The sequence below is a fragment of the Rhinolophus hipposideros genome (assembly GCF_964194185.1).
Source record: "Rhinolophus hipposideros genome assembly, chromosome: 10".
In the NCBI taxonomy this organism is placed as follows: domain Eukaryota; kingdom Metazoa; phylum Chordata; class Mammalia; order Chiroptera; family Rhinolophidae; genus Rhinolophus; species Rhinolophus hipposideros.
The window spans coordinates 78,956,842-78,984,568 of record NC_138056.1 but is presented as its reverse complement, the minus strand read 5'-3'; the positions used below and the strand labels follow the sequence as shown (position 1 = coordinate 78,984,568).

The following is a 27,727-nucleotide window of genomic DNA, read 5'->3' as shown; positions in this document are numbered from 1 at the left end:
AGGTCTGAATAGAAAAAAGGAAGAAGTTGAGAGTTATTTAAGATCAACAAAATGTTTCTAATATTTAAAAAATACTGATGCTAGCTTTTACTTCCCCAAATTAATAATTATGCCAAAGATTTTATAATTAGAGCATTATATAATTGCAATTTCTGTAATAAGTGCACAGTAAATATTTTCAAAATGACAAGCAAGAAGTACTTCTGCTTTTTAGGGGAACGCTACTTTCATTAAGAGCTTTTTCTTATTGACTTCCAATACAGAGGTCAAAAATCTCTCAGGGTCTTAAACAACAGCAAGTAGAATATACAACTAATGATAATGATAGTCATGTGTTTCTATATCTGCATTGTCCTTTATCATTTATAAAATACTCTCACATACATTACATCGCTTAATCCTCATGAATGAATGAATGAATGAATGAATGAATATTTATTCCTTTTTACATTACCTCAGCAGGCAAATATTGTGAGCCTCATGTAGATGATATAACTTCCTAAGTACACAACAGAGCTAAGATAATCACATGGGTCTCCTGGTATCTAGTTAACTCATTTCCACTTATAACACCATAAACATCCAGAATTCAAATACCTTCACTTTGTTACCTGTGGTTATCTTGGTAGATAAGATGTTAACTGCTCTGGGAAAACAACAATACATTAGAACACAGAGGTCACCAGCTAGCGTGTATAATGTATGATGAGCAGATTCAAAGTCAAAGTGTAGACAGATACAAGGAATATGCGCAAGGATCAACAAAATGCTGTACTCACAGATGGAGAGACGAAAGCACAGGAAAAAGGAATGAAACTATGTCACACTATCCTAACCAGCTGCAGTATGCTGAAATATAATAGGCACTAAAACACCGGAACTGACAAGCGACATAACATATCCATTACAGAATATGTGTAGCCTGACAGAATTTAGGGAAGTGTAAAAAAGTATTCATTTTGCTGACTAAAAATTCAAGAACACAAACATTGACTGGCAGAGCGTCATTGGTAAACAAGACATATATTCCAGCAATAGGGCGCTCCCGTCTTAGCCTCCCATCTAGTTGAAACTTATCCAAAAGATCTACACTTTGAAAAGATGAACTAGTGCCATTTGTGACAAAATGGATGGATCTTGAGATTATTATGCTGAGCGAAATAAGTCACACAAAAAAAGTCGAGAACCATATGATTTCATTGATATGTGGGATATAAAACTGAAAGCAACAAAGGAACAAGACAAACAAATAAAGAAACGAAAACTCATAGACACAGACCGCAGTTCAGTGGTTACCAGAGGGTAAGGGCGGGGAGAGGGGAGTAGGTGGGGATAAATGGGGTCAAATACATGGTGATGGAAAGAGAATTGACTCTGGGTGATGAACCTACAGTGTGATATACAGATGATGTATTACAGAATTGTACAATTGAAACCTATGTAATTTTATTAACCATTGTCACCCCAATAAATTTTAATAGAAAAAGATCTACACTCTAAAATGTCTTCTGACCTTAAGTGCAGAGCTGTCTCATATTTTTCCAAATGAAAATTTATTTTTTCCAATAAAAAAGCTGTGTATACTCATTGTGGAAAAAACTTCAAACAGAAACACACAAAGTATAAATGAAAGCCTCCAATAAACTCACCCCTCAGACACACCATTGTATAGCTCACTTCATATTTTCTAAACTTTTCCCTATGTCTATGAAAATGTTATGTATGATGAAATACAAAGGTTGCATGTATGAATACATTTGTTATATAAATACATCATATCAATATGAACCATATATTAAATAAACTGCTTTGAGGACTAAACAGTAATAGATAGTAATAATGTATTTGAAAACCTAAATACCATACATACTATTCTGCAATTTATTTTCTCTTAATAATTTATATCTTAAATTTATACATTCCCTAATTCCAAGGCTAATTCGTTCACAGCTACTTTTGAATCAGAAAGAGAAATTTCATTTACTAAATAATGCCATATTTCCCCGAAAATAAGACCTAGCCAGACAATCATCTCTAATGCATTTTTTGGAACAAAAATTAATATAAGGCGTGGTATTATTATATTTTATATTATATTATATTACATTATATTATATTATAGTCTTATCTTATAGTCAAATAAGTCTAATATAGTCTTATATATAGTCTTACATTATAGTCTTATAGTAAAATAAGATCAGGTCTCATATTAATTTTTGCTCCAAAAGATGCATTAGAGCTGATTGTCCATCTAGGTCTTATTTTCGGGGAAACAGGTACAAAAAGAACAAACCATTTTAAGATTTTAGAGTTATTTTCACCTTAAATCCTAAAGAAAGTAAAAATGCTTCATTACACAAAGGGAATATTTTGACTAACTGTATCTAACATATAGTTTTGACTAATTATATCTGACATAAATCTAGCATTCAAATGAAATAAATCTGATTTATGAAGATTTAATTTGTCATCTGTCTAGAACGCAATCTGTAACAAAACCTTGAATGTTTGACCAAGCAATTTTATTTCTATTCATTTATCTTAAATAAAAAATTAGGAACATGTTCAAAGACTTAGTTTCAAGGATGTTCATGATAATGTGTAAATAGTGGAAAGAATCTAAACGTCCATCTACAAAGAACTGGTTAAACACATTATTCTTATTTAATTGACGGACTATTACATAGTGATTTAAAATAATTTTACAGGAATATATTTATTGACTTTAAAACATTTTCATGCTATTAGGAGGTATAAAAGTATACTTATATTTATTTACTAGAAAGTTAAATAAACATCTATCATATTATCCAGCCATTCCATTCCTAGGTATTTAACCGAAAGAAAAGTAAGCATATACTTGTATTTATACACAAATTTGTACATGAATGTTTATAGCAATTTTATTTGTAATAGCCAGAAACTGGAAACAACCCAAATATCCATCAACATTAAATGGAAAAACAAACTGATGGATAAACAAACTGTGGTATATTCAAACAGGGAATACAACTCAGTATTAAAATAAACTACTGATATATGCAACACCAAGGATGAGTCTCAAAATAATTATGCCGAGTGAAAGAAAGCAGACAAAAACATAAGAGTACATACTATATGACTCCATCTATATAAAATTCGAGAATTCTACAAGTTAATCTATAGTGACAGAAAGCAGATCAGTGATTGCTGGGGGGTGAGGGGATGAGGAGGAACAGATGGGAGGGAAGGATTACAAAGGGAAATGAGAAAACTTTTGGGGGTTGTGGACCCTCTGTCCCAATTTTCCAACTGAATAGTCTTAATGTGTAGTTTATGGTTTGTCAATTGTACCTTAATAAAGGTGTCAACTAATATCCTCCCCCCTATACCCACACACAATAGTTATGCTATCATCCCACTGCTTTGTTTGAAATATAAAACATAAATGGAAAAGTGCCTAAAACATAAACTTGTAGTTTAATGAATCATACATGCACATATAACCACCACTAAGGTCAAGAAATAGAATATTTCCAGCACCCCAGAAGGACCTCTCCCACATTCCCCTTCATAATCACAAGTTCCTCCTTCTCCCCAGAGGTAACCCTATACTAACTTTTATGGTAATGACTTCTTTAAAAACTAATTTTACTGTCTAAGTATGTATCCCCAAACAATATAACTTAGTGGGGTTTTTATGCATAATTTTGGGTTTATATAAATAAAATGTATTCTGTCTGTTTTCTTTCCCCCAACATATTTTTAAGAATCATTCAGAGAGTGTACTAACATTGGTTTTTGTTGCTATATAGTATTCTGTTGTATGAATATATTACAATGTATTTATCCATTCTACAATTGGTGGACATTATTTTTGACTTTACAATTTATATACTACCAACAGTATATGAAAGTTCCTATAGCTTCATATCCATGTATTATCTTCATAGCACTTACTGCTACCTAAAAATTTGTTTTCTTTTACTTGTTTAATGTCCATCTTTCCCCAGGGTAGACTATAACCTCCATAACAACAGGGAATTGTCCTGTCTTGTCCACTGTTTTACTCCTAGCACTTAGAACAGCAACTGGAACAGTGCTGACCAAATATTTGTTGAATTACTAAATGAATAAATGAAATTTGCAGCCCATTAGTAATTTCAACCAGGATTAAACAGAAGGACAACTGGCTTTGCTTGGTGACTCCAAAAGTATTTACATATTATGTAATAAAAAATGGATACATAATAATTTAAATATCATGATTCTAACTATGGAAAACTATACGTATATACAAACAATAAAAATGAAAGAAAACAAGCCAAAACATAGGAATATTTGTTTTGGGCACTACAGGATCTGCTTCTCTCTTCTCCCCATCTTCACTTCTAACTTTTACATACTTTCCAAAATTTGTTCAATAAATATATTACATTTGTGAAAAATGATAAACTTTAAAATATGTAATAGCAATGAAAAATAATGAACTACTGATAAATATAATAAACATGGATGACTCTCAGAGATATAAGGTTGAGTAAATAAGTGTACATAAAAGGGTACTATTACATTTATCTGAAATTCAAAATCAGGCAAAACTAATCTATGGTGACAGATAAGGCTAATGGTTACTCTTGTGAGGCTACTGACTGGGAGGGGGCATGAGGGAGTTTTCAAGGGTGATGGAAACGTTCTATGTTCTGTGTTAGGAGATGGTTACCTGAGACGGCACCTATATAGAAAATTCATCAAGCTATAAACTAAGATTTGTGCACTTTATTGTACAGAAATTATACTGTAATTTAAAACAGGAAAGATATGTAAAAGAACAATGACTGGATGGGAACAAAACCAATATTTTGTAACCAGACTGTCTGTATTCCAGTTAAAATAAATGAAAGCTTTTAAGTATGTTAGTCAAGAAAGCAGTGCTACATTTGTAAATCAAATTCTTCATACCATGTAGAAGCAAAACCTTTTGGTGAGAGTTTCTGAGTCTTTTAGTTTTCCTCTTTTTCAGATTCCTTCACATTTCATAGCATGAGACATATCATACATTTAGAATATAAATTTGGAAATAAACTAACAGGTGAATGTGTAGCAGAGTTTTTCTCATTCTAAGCAAATCTGAATTTCCCCAAACCAGTGATAATAATATTGCTCTTAGCAGTAGAAATATTGAGAGCAGTCACGTAGAAAACAAGATATAGGCCATGTGGCTAATATGTTAGGAAAAATTTCACCTTTTTCCCAGTTCCTTCTGGGAAAATAGTATTTTCTACATTTGTTTGACATGGTAACAGATAATAATGTCTTATTATAATGCCCATGGGTTTTGTTTTCCTCAAGGTACTGCCTACTTTTTGTGAAGCAATAAAATCAATATCCAAAAATTATTAGTCCATTATGAAAAACTGTTATAAAAAATAAAATCTATTGATATTTGTAATGATTACCTGACTACCTACTCTACATTTTAAAATGTAATATACCTTAAAATCAAAACAAGTCCTACCTCATTCATTCAACTACTGAGTGCCTATTATGTGCCAAATACTTTATTGGCTAAAGTATTTATCCTATAGATATAGAAAATGAAAGATATAGAAAATGATAAAGATATAGAAGATGCTAGAAAATGCTAAAGATATAGATAATGAATTAGACACAGCCCCTGCCCTAGAGGATATCACAGTGGAATAGGAGAAAGATACATAAACTGATAAAGATACTTTACAACAGACAAAACCATGAGAATGTGAATGAATTAGCTTTAGATTAAACTGGCAAGATAGGGATAAGGGAAATACTAGAGGCAACAGAGCACTTGCAATGCTTAATTATGAGCTAGAAGTAAATCAATAAGGGCCTAAATTAGTGTTAAGGCAATGGAAATATAAAATATAGAGCAGAAATGAGAAATATTTCAAAGACAAAATCTGCAAGACTAGGCAAATAACTAAATATAAACACAAAGAAGGAAGGTGAGTAAGATATTCAGTGGTGATAAGAATTTTGAACATAGGAAGAGCTTACTTAGAAGGGAAAGGAATGTGTTCTGTATCGTAACTTATTTCCCAGATATCAAGGCAGAAAGTAAGGATGTGGAGTTCAGGCTAATGTAAAGACTCAGGTCAAAGACTTGAGAATCACCTTCCTGGAGGCACTGAAGCCTTTGGAATATAGGAGTTCACAGTGAGAGAATACACAGAATTCCTTCTTTTAGGGGACAGGAAAATGAGACAGACAGGCAAATCTTAAAAGCAGGAAAAGAAACTTGTCACAGAAGACAATTTCTAAGAAAAAAGGAGTGCTTGATATGTGTCAAGTTGCTGCAGTGAAGACAGAATGAGGACAAAAAAGCAGCACAGAATTTGGCCATTGGGTCACTGGTGACCTTTGTCAGATGCTATATTGCCACTGCGTTTGTAACTACATTCTGCAAATACTTAACTGTCTCTGCTTATTAATGATTATCTACTTTTTTTTCTGACTTTCTACAGAACTTTTCTTATACTTTCTAATAGCACTATCACACACTATATTATGGCATAGTTGTATCTTTAATTCTCCTTTTAGACAGTACTTTCTCCCTCAAATACCTAGAGAAGAAGTTCAATAATTATTTCTTAAACAAAACTCCAAACAAATGGCCCACAATGGGATGAAGAAGCACAGAGAAAATGTTACACTATTTAATGTTTGCTTTACCAACAATAAAGCTAGGTGTTTATTTAAAAAAAAACACACAAAACAAACCCTGATATTTAATGAAAAACAAATGTATTTAAAAATGGTTAAAGATAGACAGGGTCAAAAGAAATTATTCTGCCTGTTTCAAGATGGCAGCCTGAGCACTGGCTAGTTTTCTCCTCCTCCACCAAACCCTGGAAATGACAGAAAGTTAGTGTTTACACGAGAACTAAGGAATTGAAGAGGTAGAAACTGGGAATAATCTGTGATCTACAATAGACTAAACCAAATTAAAGAGGTAATTACAGGCTAAGATCAACATGGATCCTCAAAGGTAATACAGACACAAAAAATGGCAATAGAACTACCAGGTATTCCATGCCCACCTGGAATACAGAAACAGAAAAGGGCCAAGTGGCAATCAACAGCATTATTAGTTAGAATGCCACATTGCTGTGCAGCCAAGTCAAATCCGCCCATGATCATCCCCTGCAAAACACCCCTGGCAGTGACAGAGGGTATATGACCCCACGAAGGAATAATGAGTATAACATCTTAGAGTGACAGGGCAGTGTCCTGGGTTGCTAATGACATCTAGGAAGAAAGGAAAGTGTTCATTCCTAGTAGATCAGTCACCAGGATATCCAGCCCAGAAATACTTTCTACTCACTCCTTTACTTCCACTGAAAATCGAGTGAAAATTCGAAAGGCAGGTCTTAGTCTTCTCCCAAGTAGGCTGCACAAAGAGAGGCAGGAGAGAATCTAACAAGGAATTTCAATTATAAAGATGCATATATAGTTAAAGAATGAGCAAACTCTCATTCTTACATTCGAGGAATGTAAATACCGTTAAATACAGAAAACAAGCTTAACAAATGAAGAACATATCCCAAGAAAGAGTTAAAATATAATCATGATAGGATTTTAAAATAAGTATGTTGACTTCCACTTCTAACCATAATGAAGTAAGTGAAACCAGATGTACTCTTCATTTAAAACAACTAGAAAACTGGAAAAAATATATAAGAAAACTGTGTTCAGACACTGGACAATAGGCAACATAGGATCCCTGAGGGAGGGGAAATGAATGAGGTGAGGCCTCCGATCTCCTGGCTTTCTGTCTGGAGGCACATGCTGACTTCACAGCAGGGAACGAGATCCAAAGTTGAGCATGGCTGTCTTGCTCAGTAGAGACAGAAATCAGAATTCAAGAAGCCTGAGGTTTCTGGAAGATGTGAAGCAAAATTCTAGAGAGGAGAGAACTAAGCAGAAAAGAGCTTACAAATTTGCATGGGGGTAGCATTAAGTCTTCGCTAAATATAATATTAAGGCAAGTGTGCACGGGATGACATTTTACAAGGTTGGGCAAAGAATGAGTAGGGTGCTGTGGGCTGAATGGTTCGCAGAGCTCACACGGAGCTGAGAATCATCAAATTTCTATCAGCCAAAGTGGAGGGTTCTTATTGATCATTCAAGGCATTCAATAGAGACCTTAGAAAAACCATGCCTTAATAATGATGCTAAATTATCTCTAGTGTAAAGGTTATCCTCTAACACACATCCTAACAAAACTTAGAAGGATCAACAGAACTATAAATAATTTTATTGCCTAACAAAGCTCAATACTTTTTAAAGGAAGACAACAAAATCCAGAGGCATGACAATATGAAGTTCACAATGTCCAGCGTCCAATAAAAAAAAAAGTATTACACATACCAAGAAGCAGGAAAATGTAACCTATAACACGGAGAAAAACAGACAATAGAAACAGACTCAGAAATGAAAGTGATGGAGGAATTAGCAGATAATGACATTAAAGGAATTATTATAACTATGTTCAAATGTTTAAAGGAAAACATAGTGATAAGAAAAAAGAACATCTAGAAATTAATATTTGTGTTTAATATCTTCCCAGAAATAAGGGAATATACCCCATTTAAGAAAAAAAGTATAGGAAATCGGAAAAAATCATTAGACAATTTGGAAACAAAAAAGCTACTGAAAAACAAACCTCAATAGACTTGAGAAACCTGAACCTTCAGCAAAAAATAAAATAAAAACTGCCTTGAATCAATATAGTTATCACAGCAGACAACTGCAAAGACTCAAGAACTGATGGCACAAGGAAATGCTGAAAGTTGGTGTGAGTGAGCTAAAACAAGGGTGATCAGTTGAAGCTGTTTTCACCCCTAGATTTCATCTCTCATTCTATGTAATTGGGTGAGTACCCTGACTTACATTCCAGAAGAAATCTAAAGGCTTAGTCTTTTGAGAGACTAAAACAGAGGGTTTCTTAACTTAAGGCCTAGATACAGGTGAGCACAAGGATACCACATTGAAAACGGAGATTAAGTACACATGCATTCTGGATACTGACATGCTTCAGCCTTCTTTACCCTCATAGCCAAAACTATGGCAACCAGGCCTTTACCTTCTGGGTAGAAGTCTTCTCCTAAGACTCTGTTAACTCAAGAATAAAGATACAAACACTGGGAATCTTCAATAAAAGAACACAGTCAGGTTGCTCTACTCTAAATTTCATAGCTGATAGATCCCATCCACTGGCTCTTACTTAGTTCCTCACTCTTAACTAGGAATTGACAACCAAGTATGTCCAGTAATTATCTAAAGAAACACCCTAACTTATTTTCTAATACACGACCTGCACTACAAGAAATACTAAAGGAGGCTATTCGACCACCATCAACAGGGACAATTTGTGGCAACATAAAAAGGGGGAGAGTAAAGGCCTGAACAAGAATATGGGAATAAAGAAAGTAAGCATGCTGAAGAAAACGGAATACTCTAAATATCAAACTTTCTTTTACATAAACTTAAGGGTAACCACTCAAAACAATTCCAGAACTAAAACATATACTGTAATAAAAGAAGAAACAGAGGGAAACATCATAGAATACCACCACACAGAAATAATAGACAACAACAAATAGGCTAAGAAACAATGCAGACACAGCCTTACCAGAAAACTAAAGATAGAATGATAGGAAATCCTCACATTATCAATAATCATGCTAAATATAAATGGACTGAACTCACCAATAAAAAGGCACAGAGTAGCAGATTGGATCAAAAAACTAAACCCAACCATATGCTGTCTCCAAGAGACACATCTCAGCTACGAGGACAAGCATAGACTCAAAGAGAAAGGGTGGAAATTGACACTCCAAACAAATGGTACCCAGAGAAAATCAGGTGTAGCCATAATGATATCAGATGAAACAGACTTCAGGGTGAAAAAGGTAACAAGAGACAAAGATGGACATTTCATAATGGTAAAGAGGACTATACAACAAGAAGACATAACAGTCATCAATATTTATGCCCCCAGTCAGGGAGCACCAAAATATACCAAGCAACTACTAACAGAACTAAATGGAGAAATTGACCAAAATACAATTATACTAGGGGACTTAAAGACATCATTGACAGCTGTGGGTAGATCACCCAAATAGAAAATAAGTAACGAAATAGCAGCCCTAAAAGACACATTAGATGAAATGGACATAATTGACATATGTAGAGCACTTCATCCTAAAACATCAGACTACACATTTTTTTCTAGTGTACATGGAACATTCTCAAGGATAGACCATATATTGGGACATAAAATAAGCCTCAGCAAATTTAAGAAGATTGAAATCATACCACCCATATTCTCTGATCACAGGGCTTTGAAACTGGATATCAACTGCAAAAAGAAAGCAGGAAAAAACACAAATACATGGAGATTAAACCACATACTTTTAAAGAATGACTGGGTCAAAGAAGAAATTAGAGGAGAGATCAAAAGATACATAGAAACAAATGACAATGCAAATACATCCTACCAAAATTTTTGGGATGCAGCGAAAGCAGTTTTAAGAGGGAAATTTATATCATTACAGGCCTATCTCAAAAAACAAGAAAAATCCCAAATAAATAACCTCATGTTACACCTTAAAGAACTAGAAAAAGAAGAACAAATGAAACCCAAGGTCAGTAGAAGAAAGGAAATAACAAAAATCAGAGCAGAACTAAATGAAATAGAGAACAAAAAGACAATAGAAAAAATTAATGCGACAAAGAGCTGGTTCTTTGAAAAGATTAACAAAATCGACAAACCCTTGGCTAGACTCACGAAGATAAGAAGAGAAAAGATACTAATTAACAAAATGAGAAATGAAAAAGGGGAAGTTATCACGGACACCACAGAAATACAAAGGATCATCCAAGAATACTATGAAAGACTATATGCCACCAAATTCAATAACCTAGAAGTTCTTAGAAACATATAGCCTTCCAAGGCTGAACCATGAAGAACTGGAAAATCTAAACAGACCAATCACCAGTAAAGAAATTGAATCAGTCATCCAAAAGCTTCCCAAAAGCAAAAGTCCGGGACCAGATGGCTTCACTAGTGAATTCTACCAAACCTTCAAAGAGGATCTAATACCAATCCTGCTCAAACACTTCCAAAAAATTGAAGAAGAGACAGTACTCCCTAACTCATTTTATGAGGCCAACATTACCCTGATGCCAAAACCTGATAAGGACAACACAAAAAAAGAATACAGTCCAATATCTCTGATGAATACTGATGCAAAAATCCTAAAGAAAATTCTAGCAAATTGAATACAACAATGCATTAAAAAGATTATTCACCACAACCAACTGGGGTTCATCCCCGGGACAAAACGATGGTTCAACATCTGCAAATCCATCAATGTGATACATCACATAAACGAAATAGTGGACAAAAATCATATGATTATATTATATCAATTGATGCAGAAAAAGCATTTGAGAAGATACAACATCCATTCATGATTAAAACACTTAATAAAATAGGTATAGAAGGAAAAATCCCTTAACATAATAAAGGGCATACATGACAAGCCCTCAGCTAATCTCATAATTAATGGTGAAAAACTGAAGCCCTTTGCTCTATGTTCAGGAACACGATAGGGCTGTCCCCTATCACCTCTGCTTTTCACCACAGTGTTGGAAGTCCTTGCCAGAGCAATCAGGCAAGAGAAAGAAATAAAAGGCATCCAAATTGGGAATGAAGAAGTTAAATTATCACTCTTTGCAGATGACATGATGCTATATGTAGAAAACCCTAAAGGCTCCACCAAAAAGCTATTAGAAACAATCAACGAATAAAGTAACGTTGCTGGCTACAAAATCAACGTACAAAAGTCTATTGCATTCCTATATACTAACAATGAGATCTCAGAAAAACAAATACAAAAAACAATTCCGTTTGCAATTGCAGCAAAAAGATTAAAACTCCTAGGAATAAACTTAACCAAGATTGTGAAGGACCTATATGTTGAAAACTATAAGACATTTTTGAAAGAAATTGAAGAAGACCCAAAGAAATGGAAAGACATTCCGTGCTCATGGATTGGAAGAATCAACATAGTTAAAATGGCCATATTACCCAAAGCAATATACAGATTTAATGCAATCCCCATCAAAATCCCAATGGCATTTTTTAAAGAAATAGAACAAAAAATCATCAGATTTGTTTGCAACCACAAAAGACCCCGAATAGCCAAAGCAATCTTAAGAAAAAAGGACAGTACTGGAGATATCACACTCCCTGACTTTAGCTTGTACTACAGGGCTACAATAATCAAAACAGCATGGTACTGGCAGAAAAACAGACACATAGACCAATGGAATAGAATTGAGAACGCAGAAATAAAACCACATAAATATGGACAGATAATTTTTGACAAAGAAGCTAAAAACATACACTGGAGAAAAGACAGCCTCTTCAATCAATGGTGCTGGGAGAATTGGACAGCCACATGCAAAAGAATGAAACTGGACTGCTATCTGTCACCATGTACCAAATTAATTCAAAATGGATCAAAAACGTAAGCATAAGACCTTACATAATAAACTGCATAGAAGAAAATATAGGTAGTAAACTTATGGACCATGGGTTCAAAGAGCGTTTTATGAATTTGACTCCAAAGGCAATGGAAGTAAAAGTTCCATTGGAACGAATGGGACTATATGAAAACGAATGGGACTATATGAAACGTAAAAGCTTCTGCACAGCAAAAGAAACCATCGACAAAATAAAGAGGCAACCAACTGAATGGGAGAAGATTTTTGTAAACAGTGCCTCCGATAAGGGGCTAATATCCAAAATATACAAGGAACTCATGAAGCTCAACAACAAAAAAACAAACAACCCAATTGAAAAATGGGCAGAGGACCTGAAGAGACATTTCTCCAAAGAGGACATACAAAAAAATGCTCAACATCACTAATCATCAGAGAAATGCAAATAAAACCACAATGAGATATCACCTCACCCCAGTCAGAATGGCTATCATCAACAAGACAAATAGTCACAAGTGTTGGAGAGGCTATGGAGAAAAAGGAACCCTCATACACTGTTGGTGGGAATGCAGACTGGTGCAGCCATTATGGAAGGCAGTGTGGAGGTTCCTCAAAAAATTACGGATAGAATTACCATATGACCCAGCAATCCCTCTCCTGGGTATCTACCCAAAAAATTTGAAAACATTTATACATAAAGACACGTGTGCTCCAATGTTCATTGCAGCTTTGTTTACGGTGGCCAAGTCATGGAAACAACCAAAATGTCCTTCAATAGATGAATGGATAAAGAAGTTGTGGTATATATACGCAATGGAATACTATTCGGCGGTAAGAGAAGATGATATAGGAACATTTGTGACAACATGGATGGATCTTGAGAGTATAATGCTAAGCGAAATAAGTCAGACAGAAAAAGCAGAGAACCCTATGATTTCACTGATACGTGGTATATAAACAAAAAACAACAAAAGAACAAGACAAATAAATGAGAAACAAAAACTCACAGACAATAGTTTAGTGGTTACCAGAGGGTAAAGAGGGTGGGGGGAGGCAGATGAGGGTAAGGGGGATCAAATATATGGTGATGGAAGGAGAACTGACTCTGGGTGGTGAACAGACAATGGGATTTATAGATGATGTAATACAGAATTGTACACCTGAAATCTATGTAATTACACTAACAATTGTCACCCCAATAAATTGGAAAAAAAAGAAAAAGAAACACTCTAACAAAATATAGACCAAAACATATACACCAACAGAAAAAATATCAACTTTTAGGGAAAAAAAAGTGACTATATAAAAAGAAGAAAACACGACAAAATTATTGTTGTTCTCAGAGAGCTAAGACATTGTAAAATCATCAAACAAAAAAATGAATGTGATTTTAAAAGGAACAATCAGGAACCAAAATTGACTCATAAAATACAAGAGCAAAATAAAAGTTGGAGAAAAACTTAATGAACTCCACCAGAAAGCAGAGCAAAGAGACAAAGACATGGAAAAGAGGAGAATAAAAAAAGAAAAAAACTAGAGGGCCAGTCCAGGATGTCAATATTTGAATAATAGGAATTTGTGAAAGAGAAGACAATGAAAATGAGGGAAGAAAACCAGCAACTAAGTAATTCAAGATAATTTCCTAGAACAGAAGGATATGAGTTTCTAGACTTAAAGGGCCTCCCAATAGCCCAGCACCATGAAGGAAAACAGACCTACACTAAAACCAAGGCACGTCATTTTGAAATTTCAGAACACTAGGGACAAAGAGAAGATCTTACAAACTCACAGACAGAAAACGATAATTCCCAGCAAAATATCAGGAATTGGATCACTTTAAGCTTTTTTAAAAGCAATCCTGGAAACTACAAGGCAACAGAACAATGTCCTCATTCTGAAGGGAAATCATTTCCAACTTAAAATTCTATTCTAAGACTAACTATGAAGTGTTATTGTTAACATGGAAGATCTCAAGCCATGTAAGGTCTCAAAAAAATGTACTATTATCCTTTCTTCAGGTTTCTGCTCAAACATGTACCAGTAAGGCTTTCCTTGACCACCTTTTATAAAAGAACAAATCTTCAACCCCATCCTGACTTCCCTGTCTTCCTTCTCTGACGCACTGGCGTAATACTTTTTCTTTTAATCCCTCCAACCTGAAACAATCTCACTATAAGTTCCAAGAGGGCAAGGACTATATGTTATGTTCACTGATGTGTTCTGAGCGACTAGAACCATGTCTCATATACAACAGACCCTCAATAAACAATGCATTGCTTTCATAGAAATAAAAAAATAATTTAAGTAGACAATGGAGCAATAGCACAATCAGACTATCTATTCATGTATGAGGATAAAATGCTGGCATTTTCAGAAATACAAGGTCTCACTGAGAGACCTCTTTCTGAAAGCAGAAAGAATATTCTCCAAAAGGGGAAGAAAAGATCAGTCTCTATGTGGACTATGGTTTTCCCATTTTATCCTAAGTAGGAAATCTATCCCTCTTACCACCTTAATTAGCAGATAAAATCTACCTCTGGTTCTCCCCTTTCACAAACAAAGAAATAACTTGCTCTGAATTAATCCAACCTTATTGAAATTCCTTAATAGTATGATTCACTTAATGGAAATTTATCCTGAAAGAAACAGAAAACATAGGCTGCCAAAAGCCTCACATGCATAGAATTCGGCTGGGAATGGTTATGGCCAAGATGAGAATAGCTGATGCTTCTCTCTCTCCCTTCACTGTAGCCTAGCTGCAGCTGCCAGACATGGGAAAAGCTCACTGCTCACAGCACAGAATGTCAGCTTTGAACCATAACTAAGGGCAGGCTGCCAATAATCAGCAGGAGATAGCTGAAATTAAAATAGAAGTTAACAGGAAAACTGGACAGCTTTTCAAAAGTGTCTATTCAATTAAGGCCTGTTATGCTTATATTTCCAAATATATGAAGCTTAAAAATAATTTATTTAGTCATCTTTGACAAATCCATTTCATTCATCAAATATTCATAAAATGAACTTTATTTCCTGAGATTTACAGACATCAAATTTTTAGACCTAGAAAATTGACTGTTATCTCTCCTAGTGCAGTGGCCAAGTCACTCATTTCTTTTTTTCTTATAAATCCCCAGCACTAGTCATAGTACTTAATAAACTCATACAACTCCCTCATTTTTAGAAGACACTGAGGTTCAGAAATATGTGGCTTGCTCCAGATGTTTGTATTAGAAGTTAGATCTAGGACTAGTAAACAGACCTCACTCCAGACTTTTCTTTTAATGTTTGACTTAATTTATACAAAGGTGAGGGGGGGAGCAACAAATTTTTGAATCATAAATCATGTCGGCTCTTTCATGCAGTGACTAGTCTCCCTCAAAGTTAACCAGGAAGATTTACAAATAATCTAATTAGATGTGCCCTATTCAAAGGTAATTGTATTATAGGCAACTAACAAAAATTCAAAAGGAAAGATCCTAAATTTTATATATCCAAAGACAGTCCAATTTAATTTGCATGAATGCAACATTTGCATATACCCCTTCTGAAGTATACACCAATTTAATATCTTTCTGCACTGACAGGTACCATCCTCAGACGTGTGAAAGCAACGTTCTCCTACATATCTTTTGTGTTCAGTTAATAAACTCATATAACGTGATGGGGGTGTGACTGGAAAGGTAGGGGCTGCATCATTGTATCAATTCTATACTAACTTGATTTTATACTGGAGGCAGTGGGGAACTACAGAAACACTTTAAGTGCAAAACACAAGGATCAGATCTTGCATTTTAGAAAGATAATTTTGACAGCAGCATGGAAGACAGATTAGAAGACGGACAAATCTGGAGGCAAAGAGACCTTACGCTGCTTGCTGAAGTAAGTCAAGTGAGAAATGATGAAGGTCCAAACTAAAAGAATGATGGAACAAATTGGAGAAATGAGTACAGATTTAAGTAGTACTGCAATTGCTTCACAATTTAAAAACTCAAATAACTAAAACTTACTAGAGTAATACTGATGTTACAAAGTGACTCAAACCTTCAAAGTTTATTTAAGCTCACAATGAAGGGCAAACGAACAACTTTTCTACCATTACTGTCATACTGTTAAGATAGTAACCAAAGGTCACAAAAATTGTCCTTTAGATTCTCTGAGTAACCAAGTGTCTAAAGGTATTTTGGCTAAAACAAAGCCCCTTTTTAGTCACCACAACCAGCATCCTAATATGCTACCATTGAAAGGGAAAGACAGGAAATGAATCAATAAACCTCAGGCACATGCTTGGCTTGGAAAGATACACCATATCAAGCAGCAGAAATCTGAAAACAAAGGCCCCGGGTAATTTAATTACCAGGCCGGAATCTGCTGACTGCCGGTTTAATTGTTTGAATAGTGCTTAAACTGTCTGATGAGGTGACCACCCTAAGATTTTTGCACCATTTATTGCATGTGACCACAGGACAAATATGAGAAGTACTTCTAAAGCATGTAGGAATCTTGAATAACTTTTGTTAATCTCACCTATGATTTCAAAGGAAAATTTCAGAGTTAAAACCTTATATTTATAAATAACCCAAGGTTCTTTTTAGCAAATTCTTCTGCCATTATATACTCCGTGCTGCCAGATCAAGAAAATAATATCCTTCAGAGATGAGCACCAACTACTATACAAGAATTGGAAAACAAAAATCACTCAGATTAAATTTATATGTCCTTATTTACCATTATACTCTGAAAAGGTTATTTTAGGGAGTTGGAAGAAAGAATGTAACTGTAGGGAGGTAACTACCAGTAAGAACTCAAAACTGCTTAGTACACTAGAGGAAGCCAATTTTCTCTCCCTCCATTCAGTTAGCATTTCCTCACTCATGTTTATCTGCGGAAGTATAAACCAACAGAAAACTCCTTTCAAAATCTGAACAAAGAAGTACCTCAGACTTCTTAACCTGGCAGTGTTCTCCTGTTGGTTTCACTGAGTAAATAAGGTGTATAAGGCCAAAGTAGACTATTACATCACTCATTCAACAGGTGTTTATAAAATGCTGTATATTGTGCTAAGTCCTCAGCCTACAATCTACTAGAGATAAAAAGACACACATGAAATCTTTAAATAACAATGAAAGGCAGTATTAGATAAATTCTAAAATGAGGTGCAGGCAAGAGAACTATGATCCTCATAAGAGGAAATTAATGTGGATTGAATTCATTGAGACTTTATCGAAGAGATGGAACTTCAGCTAGGCCCTTAAAAAGGGGCATATTTGAATATGTAGAGACCAAAGCGCTTTTTCTAAGGCTCCAGATCAACGTGAGCACAGATTTGGAATCAGAAATTTACATGTTCTACTTTGTAAACCAATGTAGAGAACAGTCTATTTATGTATGGGTTTTGTGGTCATTAGATTAGATTTGGTCATTAAATTTGGTAAGAAGTCCACTGGCCAGTTTCCAAAGCCCTGAAGACAGGGGCCCAAGTGTTTCCTACATCCACAAAAGATAAGGAGGAAATATAGGACCAAAGTGACATAAGAAGCTATAGCAAGAATAGTTTACCCACCATAGTGGAAAAAACTGTTAACGTGCTTTGCCTGTTTCTAGCTATAATGATAACATTAAATTAATGGTACCTATCAAGATTCAATTCAATTAACTGACATGCTTAAGGGGACGAAGGGAGGGCAGAGAATACCGCTGGTAAAACAAAGAGTAATGCGCAGAGTCAGAGACAGAAAAAACTTGTTAAATTCAAAGAACTTTAAGGAGGTATATAAATAGTTAGCACAGTAGAGTTGTTAAAAGCTCAGGTTTTGACATCACACTATGACTTCAAGCCTTGGTTATGCCACTAATTGACTTACTTGCTCTGTGACTTGGGCAAATTGTTTAACTTTTCTGTTCCTCAGTTTCCTCTATTGTAAAATAGAGATATTAATAGCCCCTATCTATAAGGGTTTTTAGAGGACAAAATGACATTGTATATGTATGGGAATTAGCACAATGCCTAGCACATGGTAAGTGTTCAAGAAACGATCGTCTTTATTTGTATTGTTTTTAAGGCTAGGGAGTGTAGAGTGTAATAATCCTTGTTGGCCTTGTTAAGGATTCTGGACTTTATTCCTAAAACAGTTGAAGCTCCTGCAAAATTTTTAACAGTTTCAATCAGATTTTTGTTTTAAAGATATGGCTTACTTAGTGCCTTTTTTTGGTTTGTTTGTTTTTAAATTTTATCGGGGAATATTGGGGAACAGTATGTTTCTTCAGGGCCCATCACCTTCAAGTCATTGTCCTTCAATCTAGTTGCAGAGGGAGCAGCTCAGCTCCAAGTTCAGTTGCTGTTTTCAATCTTTAGTTGCAGGGAGCACAGCCCACCATCCCATGTGGGAATTGAACCGGCAATCTTGTTGTTGAGAGCTCGCGCTCTACCAACTGAGCCATCCGACCACCCCTCCGGAAGCTCAGTGGCAGCTCGTTGTCTTCAATCTAGTTGTAGAGGGCGCAGCTCACTGGCCCATGTGGGAATCTAACCGGCAACCCTGTTTTTCAGAACTCGCGCTCTAACTTAGTGCCTCTTATAAGACTCCCCAAAGGAAAAACTTAATCTAGAATTCACTACTAAAAAGTTTTGCTTTCTTTGAGGACAGATACCTGTAGTTCTCTTAGATAAAATTCTGTAAATAACTAAATATTTTCACTGTGACAGCCAGAAAGTTTAGAGCCAAATTTGAAGCTCTTAGGACCTTACTTTACTGCCTGAACAATTGTGTTCTCTTCCCCCACCTCCCGTGATTGTGTTCTACTCTTCTATATATTTTCTGATTAACTTCTTCTTATTTATATTTTAGAAGTATTGTTTTTGTATTATTCTCCTTATTTCAACTGTTTATGGAATGAGGTGCAATCTAATTAACCAAACAAAAATAAAGGGCATAAACACTACAGCTTCACAATGTATGAATCATACATTGTAGACTCAGTCCCAGCATGGCACCAAAATCACTCTTTTGGTGTAAACCTAGTCAGATGGAGCAAGAACACCAGATGGTACAGGAAACCTCTCTCTGTGCAAAGAAGCAGCAGCTGAGCAAAGTGCAAAGACCTAAAGCCCTTCCTGAATTAACATGGATAGTTAGGGCAGTCAGTGCCAGGAGCAGAAGAAAACTTGAAAGTGGCAAGCTGCTGGGAAGTTATGTACAGGCTCAACTTTAGAGTTTTTATTTTTTGTATACGAATGTTTTTCCCAAAAGTACTTCATTTTTTTTTTAATAACCTTTATCCATCCACTGTTCTATTTTCTCACCTCATGAGATGCCTTTGTTGCTTCACTTATCTCCCTCCTGAATTTGGTTTTCACAGTCAGCCATTTCAACTCTGACCTCTCTGGCCACAGCAACTCCTATGTGCACTTGACCTTTTACCACTCCAATCCCCACCCTGGGTCATTCATATTGTCTTTTTTCTCCTCCTGGGTTGGAAAGGACTGCTGACTATGAGAATACCACGAACTCCCTCTCTGCTAATTACTGATGCTTTTATTCATCCCTTGACTATCATATGAGCACCACCAGCTGCTCTAAACCTTTCCCCACAGGATAATGTCTAATGTACTGCTCTTTCCCTGATGTCTCATCCGCTACATCACAGAATGAATTAAATCTATTCTATATTAACACTCATCTTCCTAGTATTTCACCCCAAAACACCTCTGTAGCCAAATGCCACGTGATTTTCAGGATACTGCATTCTCTTGGTTTTCTTCTCTGTCTCCTTTGGGGGCTGGTTCCTCCTCTTTTCCCAAATTCTTCACCCCCTTCTTCCGCCTCCGGCCCCCACCCCGCCCACTCTGGTTAAAGCTGTTGTTTCTCAGCCTAGTTGTGTAGGACACAGCTCCTTAGCCCATGCTGGTATTATGAGCCTTGTGCTCCCCCTGCTGAGGCAGTTGGTTGCCAGTCATTGGTCGGCCGCTCACAGCAGTTCACGGCAGTTCTCGCCAGCTGCCAGCCGCTCACGATGGCTGCCAGCCACTCACGCTGGCTGCCGGCCACTCACGCTAGCCACCGGCCACTCATGGCAGCACACGGTAGCCCACGGCAGCACACAGCAGCCTATGGCAGCACACGCTGGCTGCCGGCCACTCATGCTGGCTGCTGGCTGCTCATGGTGGCTCATGGTAGCCCGCAGAAGCACTCAGCAGCCTGCGGAAGCCCACCATAGTTCACATCGACCTCCAGCTACTCACGGCAGTCCAGCTCCAGGGAGGGCTGTTGTTCACCATCTTAGCTGTAAAGGGCGTAGTTCACTGGCCCATGTGGGAATAGAGCCATCAACCTCGGCGGTCCAACCACTTGAGCCACCAGGCTGGCCCCCCAAATTCTTCATCATTGAGGGCCTCAGGGATCAGACATTGGTGTCTTCCCTAATTATATTCACTATTTAGGTCGTTTCCATCTGTCAAGAAATTTTACTGATTCTACTTTCAAAGCATATCATAAGTCTGACCACTTAGCACTAGTGCAGTGCTACTTCCGCAGTCTAAGCCGGGAGTACTGCAACAGCCTCCGACCTGTTTTCCCTGTTTCCACCCTTGCTCACTACAATCTATTCTCAACACAGCAGCCAGAGGGATGCTTTTAAAACGTTAAGTTAGATGAAATCACTTCTTTGCTCAAACACCTCTAGTGGCTCCCAATTTTATTCAAGGTAAGAGCTAAAGTCCTTACAGTGACCTACAAATGGGCCCCACTCCTGTCTCCTATTTACCTTTCTGACCTCATTTTCTACTACTTTTCTTCTTTGTTTTCTCTTGCTTTTTCCTTTCCAGCCATACTGGCCTCCCTGCTATTCCTTGAACACACCAAACACACTGCTGACTCAGGACCTTTGCATTTAATCTTCTCTCTCCCGGGATCACCTTCTTTCCCACATATCTCTATGAATGCACTTTTCAGTCTTTGCTCAAATGTCAGAGAGGCCTTCCCTGACCATTCTATTTTGTAATCAACTTCTCTACTCCTCATGTCCCTTTGCTTGCTGTACTATTTCCATAGTTCTTATCGTGATCTAACATGCTACATAATTTAGTTGTTTTGTTTATTGTCTCCCCACACTAGTAGGTAAACTTCTTGAGAACAGGGATTTTTGTCTGTTTTGTTTGTTGTGCTATTCTTCACACAGAACAGTGTGTCACTGTTTTCATTAAAGATTTGTTGGTTTTCATTAAAGGTTTCCTGAAAAATTGAATGACTACCTGAATGAGTGAATTTAAGGAAGAAAAGGAAAGACAGAAAGAGAAACGAAAAGAACAAAAAGAAAGAAGAATGGAAAGAAAGGAGGAAACTTGCTCAAAGCAATGCAACAATCAATATGGTATAGCCAACATCATAAACCAGATCAGCTTGGCTTCAAAGCCCATATCAATCAATTATAACACCAGTAAAAAAGTTTCTAGTTGAGACAACCAAGATGGCACAGTAAGTAAATGCTGTGTTTACCTTCTCTCATACACAACCATATCAAAATTACAACTAATCTACGGAACAACCATTATTGAGAATTGCCTAAACTCAACTATAACTAAATATATAGGTATATATAGTCATGGGATGTGGAGTACAACACAGGAAAAATAGTCGATGGCAATGTAATAGCTATATAAGATGTCAGCGGGGGTAGCAGCTTGGGGGGAGGGGTTATCGCTTTATGAGGGGTTTAAATGTCTAAATGTTTTGTACACCTGAAACTTTGCTTTGTACACCTGAAACGAATTTTTTTAAAAAAGGAAGTTTCTAGTTGAAAGAAATATCCTAAGAATTTAAATAAGCTTAATAAGCAGTAGCATATAAAAGAAAAAAAATAAGTAAAAGAGGCAAGCCAACTGTCTTTCTTTAAATATGATTACAAAATAATTGAATTGGAGCTATTTATTTAAAATCAACTCTATATAATACATTTAAAAAAACTACAGCAGTATATGTAATTCCTTGTTTTTAAAATAACTGAAAAATAATTCTGAGAGGATTAGAGACTTCTGCTTTCAACCAAGATGGAGTAACAGGAATCAAATTTATCATCCTGCCTGAAAACATCTTCTCCTTCCAACAAATAAACAAACAAACAAAAAAATGGATAAAAACATATATGATATTAGTTAACAGGACACTGAACATCAGGCAAAGGAGAGCTATCCCTGAGAGACAGGAAATAAATGAGGTAAAACCAATGAATGCTCTAACTAATGCCTTGAGAAAGTGTGTAGAACACAACATAGGGTGGGGAAACCCCGGCAGAGCTTAGCAAAGTCCTTGAGTTGAGGAGACAGAGCTCCGAGTTTGGGAAGAACAAAGCAAATAGAGGCCACGAAACAGAATACCAGAGAACAGAGAGTTGCACAAAGAGAAAACTCTGAAAATCTGCAGAAGATCCCCCTTGAGCATTCAGGAGAGTACTGATTGCCACACATGTGAGAAAACTACCCGAGGCCAAGAAAGAACCATATGAGAGGATTGGAGAGAACAGTGCCGGGTACCAGGAATAGTGCCTGTTCCTACTGGCCAGGCCAAACATAAAACCAAAAAACCAAACAAACTCAGAATTCATTGGTAGAGTACTCTGAAGTGGGAAATAATTAAGACCTAGACTGAGCATTGCTCCACTCATAAAAGGAAGAGCCAAATGGATCAAACTGTTTCCAAGTAACTTAACTACATCCCAGAACAAAGCTCAAGGTGAGGTACAGGAATACAAAAACACGTGGCAACCAATTAGGTAAAATTGACAATGTCTGGCATCTAATCAAAGACTACTAGGCATATGAGGCAGGAAAATATGACCAAAACTGACGAGAAACATCAACTATTTAAAACTGACCTAGAACTAATAGAGATGCCAAATTAGGAGACATGGACATTGAAAGTTATTAAAAGTATGTTCAAAAAGCTAACTAAAGCAATGGAAGATGTTTTTTAAAAAGGCCCTCAAGCTTATAGAGCTGACAATGTCTGAGATGAAAAAAATTACACTGGATGAGATTAATGGCTGATTAGACATTGAAGAAGAACAGATTAGTGAACTTGAAGACACAGAAACAGTAACTATCGAAAATGAAATACAGAGAGAAATAGGAATTCTTTTAAATGGAAAAGATCAGTGAGTTGTGGAACATTTTCAAACAGCCTAACATATGTATAATTGGAATCTCTGAAGAAGAGAGAGGGGTAGGCCAGAAAAATTATTTAAGAAAATAATGGCTGAAAATTTCCTTAATTTGATGGAAACTGTACATTCACAAATCGAGCAAGCTCAATGAAAACCAAACATAAGAATCATGAAGAAAACCACACAAAGGCACACCATAATCAAATTGCTAAAACCAGTGATAAAGAGAAAACCTTACAAGTAGCCAAAGAAAAAAGGTACATTATATACAGAGAAGTAATGAAAACTACGATAGCAGATTTCTTGTCAGAAACAATGCAAGTGAGAAGACAGTGGAGCAACATCTCTAAAGTACTGAAGGGAAAATAGTCAATCTATAGTTATATACCCAGTGCAAATATTTTTCAAAAACAGACAAAATAACAATTATTTTAGACATATGAAAGCTGAAAGACTATATCATTAAGAGACCTGCACTAAAGAAATGGTAAAGAAAATCCTTCAGGCTGAAGAAAAATGACATCAGATGAAAATATGTATCCATACAAAAAAATGAAGATGAAAACATGCATCTATATATGGGGATGTGGCAATGGTTAAGAGTAACCCTACTGGTAAATATGTAATTTTTTAAAAAAGATTGAAATCTCTTTAAACCATAATTGACTTTTTAGACAAAAATAACGACACTGTATTTTGTGCTGCATAAAATAGGTATAAGAAAAATGTATGTCAAGAACACAAAGGTCAGAAAGACAAATGGAAGTACTGGTATATTATTGCAAGCTTCTTACACTATATGTGAAGTGCTGAATATTACTTGAAGGTAGACTATAAGTTAAATATCTGTACATGAATGTTCAGAGCAATTCATTTGTAATAGCCCAAAACTGAAACCAACCCAAATGTCCATCAGTACATGAATAGATAAGTAAATTGGGGTATATTCATACAACAGGATCTACTTACAATAAAAAGAAATGATATGTTGATACACACAACAAAATGAATGGATCTTAAAATAATTATACTCAGAGAAAAAAACCAAAGAGTACATATTATATGATTACATTTATACATAAAATTCCAGAAGATACAAACTAATTTATAGTGACAGAAGACAGATCAATGGTTGCATGGTGCTGAGGTGGGGAAAGAGATTAAAGGGCACAAAGAAACTTTTGGGAGTGATGGATATCTTGATTGTAGTGGTGGTTTCTTTCACATGCATGCACACACAGTATGCATGCGTGTGAAAACATTAAATTGTATCCATTAAACATGTGCAACTTATTGTATATGAATTATTCCTCAATAAGGCTGTTTAGAAAACAATTTTGAACTTAAATTTAGGTTAAAAAACAAAAATACTTAGACTACATACAGTGCTCTGGCTCCACAAAGTAAAAATAAAATAGATGAAAGCAAGAACTAATAATATATTTACAATTTTTTTTAAGGGTTAGAATGGATCAAAGAAACCAGTTAGTCAAATACTTTCTTACTAGAGATAAAGGAACTGAGTTCCAGAGAAGTATAGTGACTTGCCCTAGGGATTACAATTAGAGCTAATGGCTTACTAAACTATTTAGGGTCCTTAACGGCAGGGATTGTGTTATTTGGGTCACCACTATATCCCTTATACCTAGTACAATGCCTAGGACACGGCAGGAGTTCAATAAATATTTGTTGCTGATCTTTCCCCTAAAAAGAAAGGTGAAAAGGAAGATAAAAGGAAAGAAAATCTCCCTTGCAATATGAAAGTTTCTCCCTAGCTTTGACTCTCCAATCTCTTTAACACAGATAAGAGAATTCAGCAGTAGCTTTAATATTATAAATATAAGAGAATATATCCTATTCCATATTTTTAGCTTACTGGATATTTTATTATGTTTTAATGCTTAAAAATTTCTAGTTCATGTTACCAATTCTTAAACAGGCAGGAGAATTAATAGAAAATACTCCATTCATGAAGATCAGTGACATTTTCAAATAAAAAAAGTTAAGAAAAAGTGCTTACCAAAAATTTCTCCATTTTTGGCATATTCTGTCACAAGGTACAACATATTTTTGGTCTCCATTACCTATTGATAAATAATTGCATATTAGTCTGACAGGAAAGGATTGCAATTTACCACAACATTCTATGAAGTTATTTATTTTTAAACTACGAAGTGTCAAAATTATAAATAATTCAGAATATGGCAAAGTTTATAAAACTGAAAATATTCTCATGCTAACACTTTTGTGAAAAATCTAGACGCTTGCTCTTCCACGGACCAGCAGCAGCAGTACTGCCCAGGAGTATGTTAGAAATGCAGGATCTCAGGCCCCAACCCAGACCTATTGACAAAGAATTTACATTTTAACAAAATCCCCAGGTGATTATTATGCACATTTAAGTTTCAGAAACACTGATATAGGTAACAGGAGTTTTGAAGATCAACTTTTTACCACCCCCTCACTGACTTTTCTAGCCCTGTGGTAGACTCTGATTAAGAAAATAATAATAAAATAGAGTTCAGTTTATTCAGCCTGTAGCCGAGCTATTCGAGCACAATGTGATATTCCTCCTACCATACTTTAATATTGTTACAAAGTACTGTTATTTCAAAACATTGTTCAAAAGTTTCTTCATAACTCCACTGTTATACATTTTTATTTAAATTAGTTTTTTTAGGTTCAGAAAGGAAATGTGTCATTATCATAAATTTTACGTTTCAAACTATACTGAGCTGAAAGGAAATGAATCTGTAAATTCAAAATGAATGAATTTTAGATTGCTTCTCTCTAACACTCTATCCTTTTGTGTACTGGCACAAACTAATAATATAAAATTTAATTGCTATCTACTAAAAAGCTAAAACTAATTTTGCTCTAACATGTAGGTTTAGCATTATTCCCTGTCAGGCCAGAAAACTAAGAGCTACCTACCATATCGGTCTAAACAGGTCAAATAGTAAATCAATTAAACTGATTATTAGTTCAAACACACAGAATTATCATGTGACTCTTTTTAGTTTTTAACCTCAGTTTGACTTACGGTTCATTAGAGACTTCTAAGAATGTTACTATTTTCTTATAAGTATCCTCTTTAGGAATCAAAATAAAAAATCTTAAAGGGAGAAATACTCTGATATAAATTTGACCTAAGAGGTCTTCCACAGGTTTAGAACTTCAGGAATTGTTTTGAGTGGCAAACACCACAGCCTCTTAATCTTAGCTAATAGTAATGTTAATGGTCTTCAAACCTTTTTAATTGCAAATTTCTATCAATGAAGTTTTTTTTAGTCAAATATATATGTACTTATGAATATATACATGGAGACATAAATTACATACTGTGCCACTGTATAAATACATTATATACATTATAAAATACACACAGAATCCAAGTTGGAAAACAAAAAGCCATGGACCGACCAAACCAGCACACAAAATAAGTTTGTTCTAAGATGAAAAAAATGCACAGAAGATAAATCTAAAAAATAAACATAATTAGAAGTTCTAATATTTTCTTATTACACCCCAACAGACACTTATGCTGATCCATTTCAGTGCACAATGTGGTGCGCTAGTACCAGCTCTGAGGGGAAAATAAAAGGCTCTGGCTTATAAACCAACGTCTGTGGTGTAAATACTCCTGCCATCGCTGATTTTGAGCTACTAACATGATGTTAATCAGCTTGCTAAACTTCTAAAAATTTAACAATCAGCTCTCATCAGCCAGCACAGGCTAAATTCAGCATACCACTAGGTGCATACATCATACTTTGGAGACCAAAGTCATAGGCTAGCATACAGTAACATTTTAGTTTAAAACTAGTTTTCCAATACAAAAATTCTATATATTAATAAATAGAAATACTAAGTGCTTTGTATTACATTACCATTCTTAAACATGAATTACTCTTTAAAAATCTGAGAAAAATCTTCCTTGTAAAAAACATAGCTTATATACTTCAAATGGTTGAAGTTTATTTTACAAAAATTATATCTTAATAATGTTGATTTTTTTTTTAAAGTCTCATTTACTTTA

The 27,727-nt window shown here is 35.5% G+C and overlaps 1 protein-coding gene across 3 annotated transcripts in view; it reads right to left on the bottom strand.

Annotated features, from left to right (window-relative positions):
• SIK2 (salt inducible kinase 2) overlaps positions 1 to 27,727 on the bottom strand; it is a 120,761-nt gene that overhangs the window by 80,954 nt on the left and 12,080 nt on the right. For all 3 annotated transcript variants that reach the window (XM_081062450.1, XM_081062448.1, XM_081062449.1), the window contains exon 3: positions 25,709 to 25,772. In XM_081062450.1, coding sequence (XP_080918576.1) covers positions 25,709 to 25,772 — 64 coding nt within the window. The remainder of the gene's footprint in view (positions 1 to 25,708; positions 25,773 to 27,727) is intronic.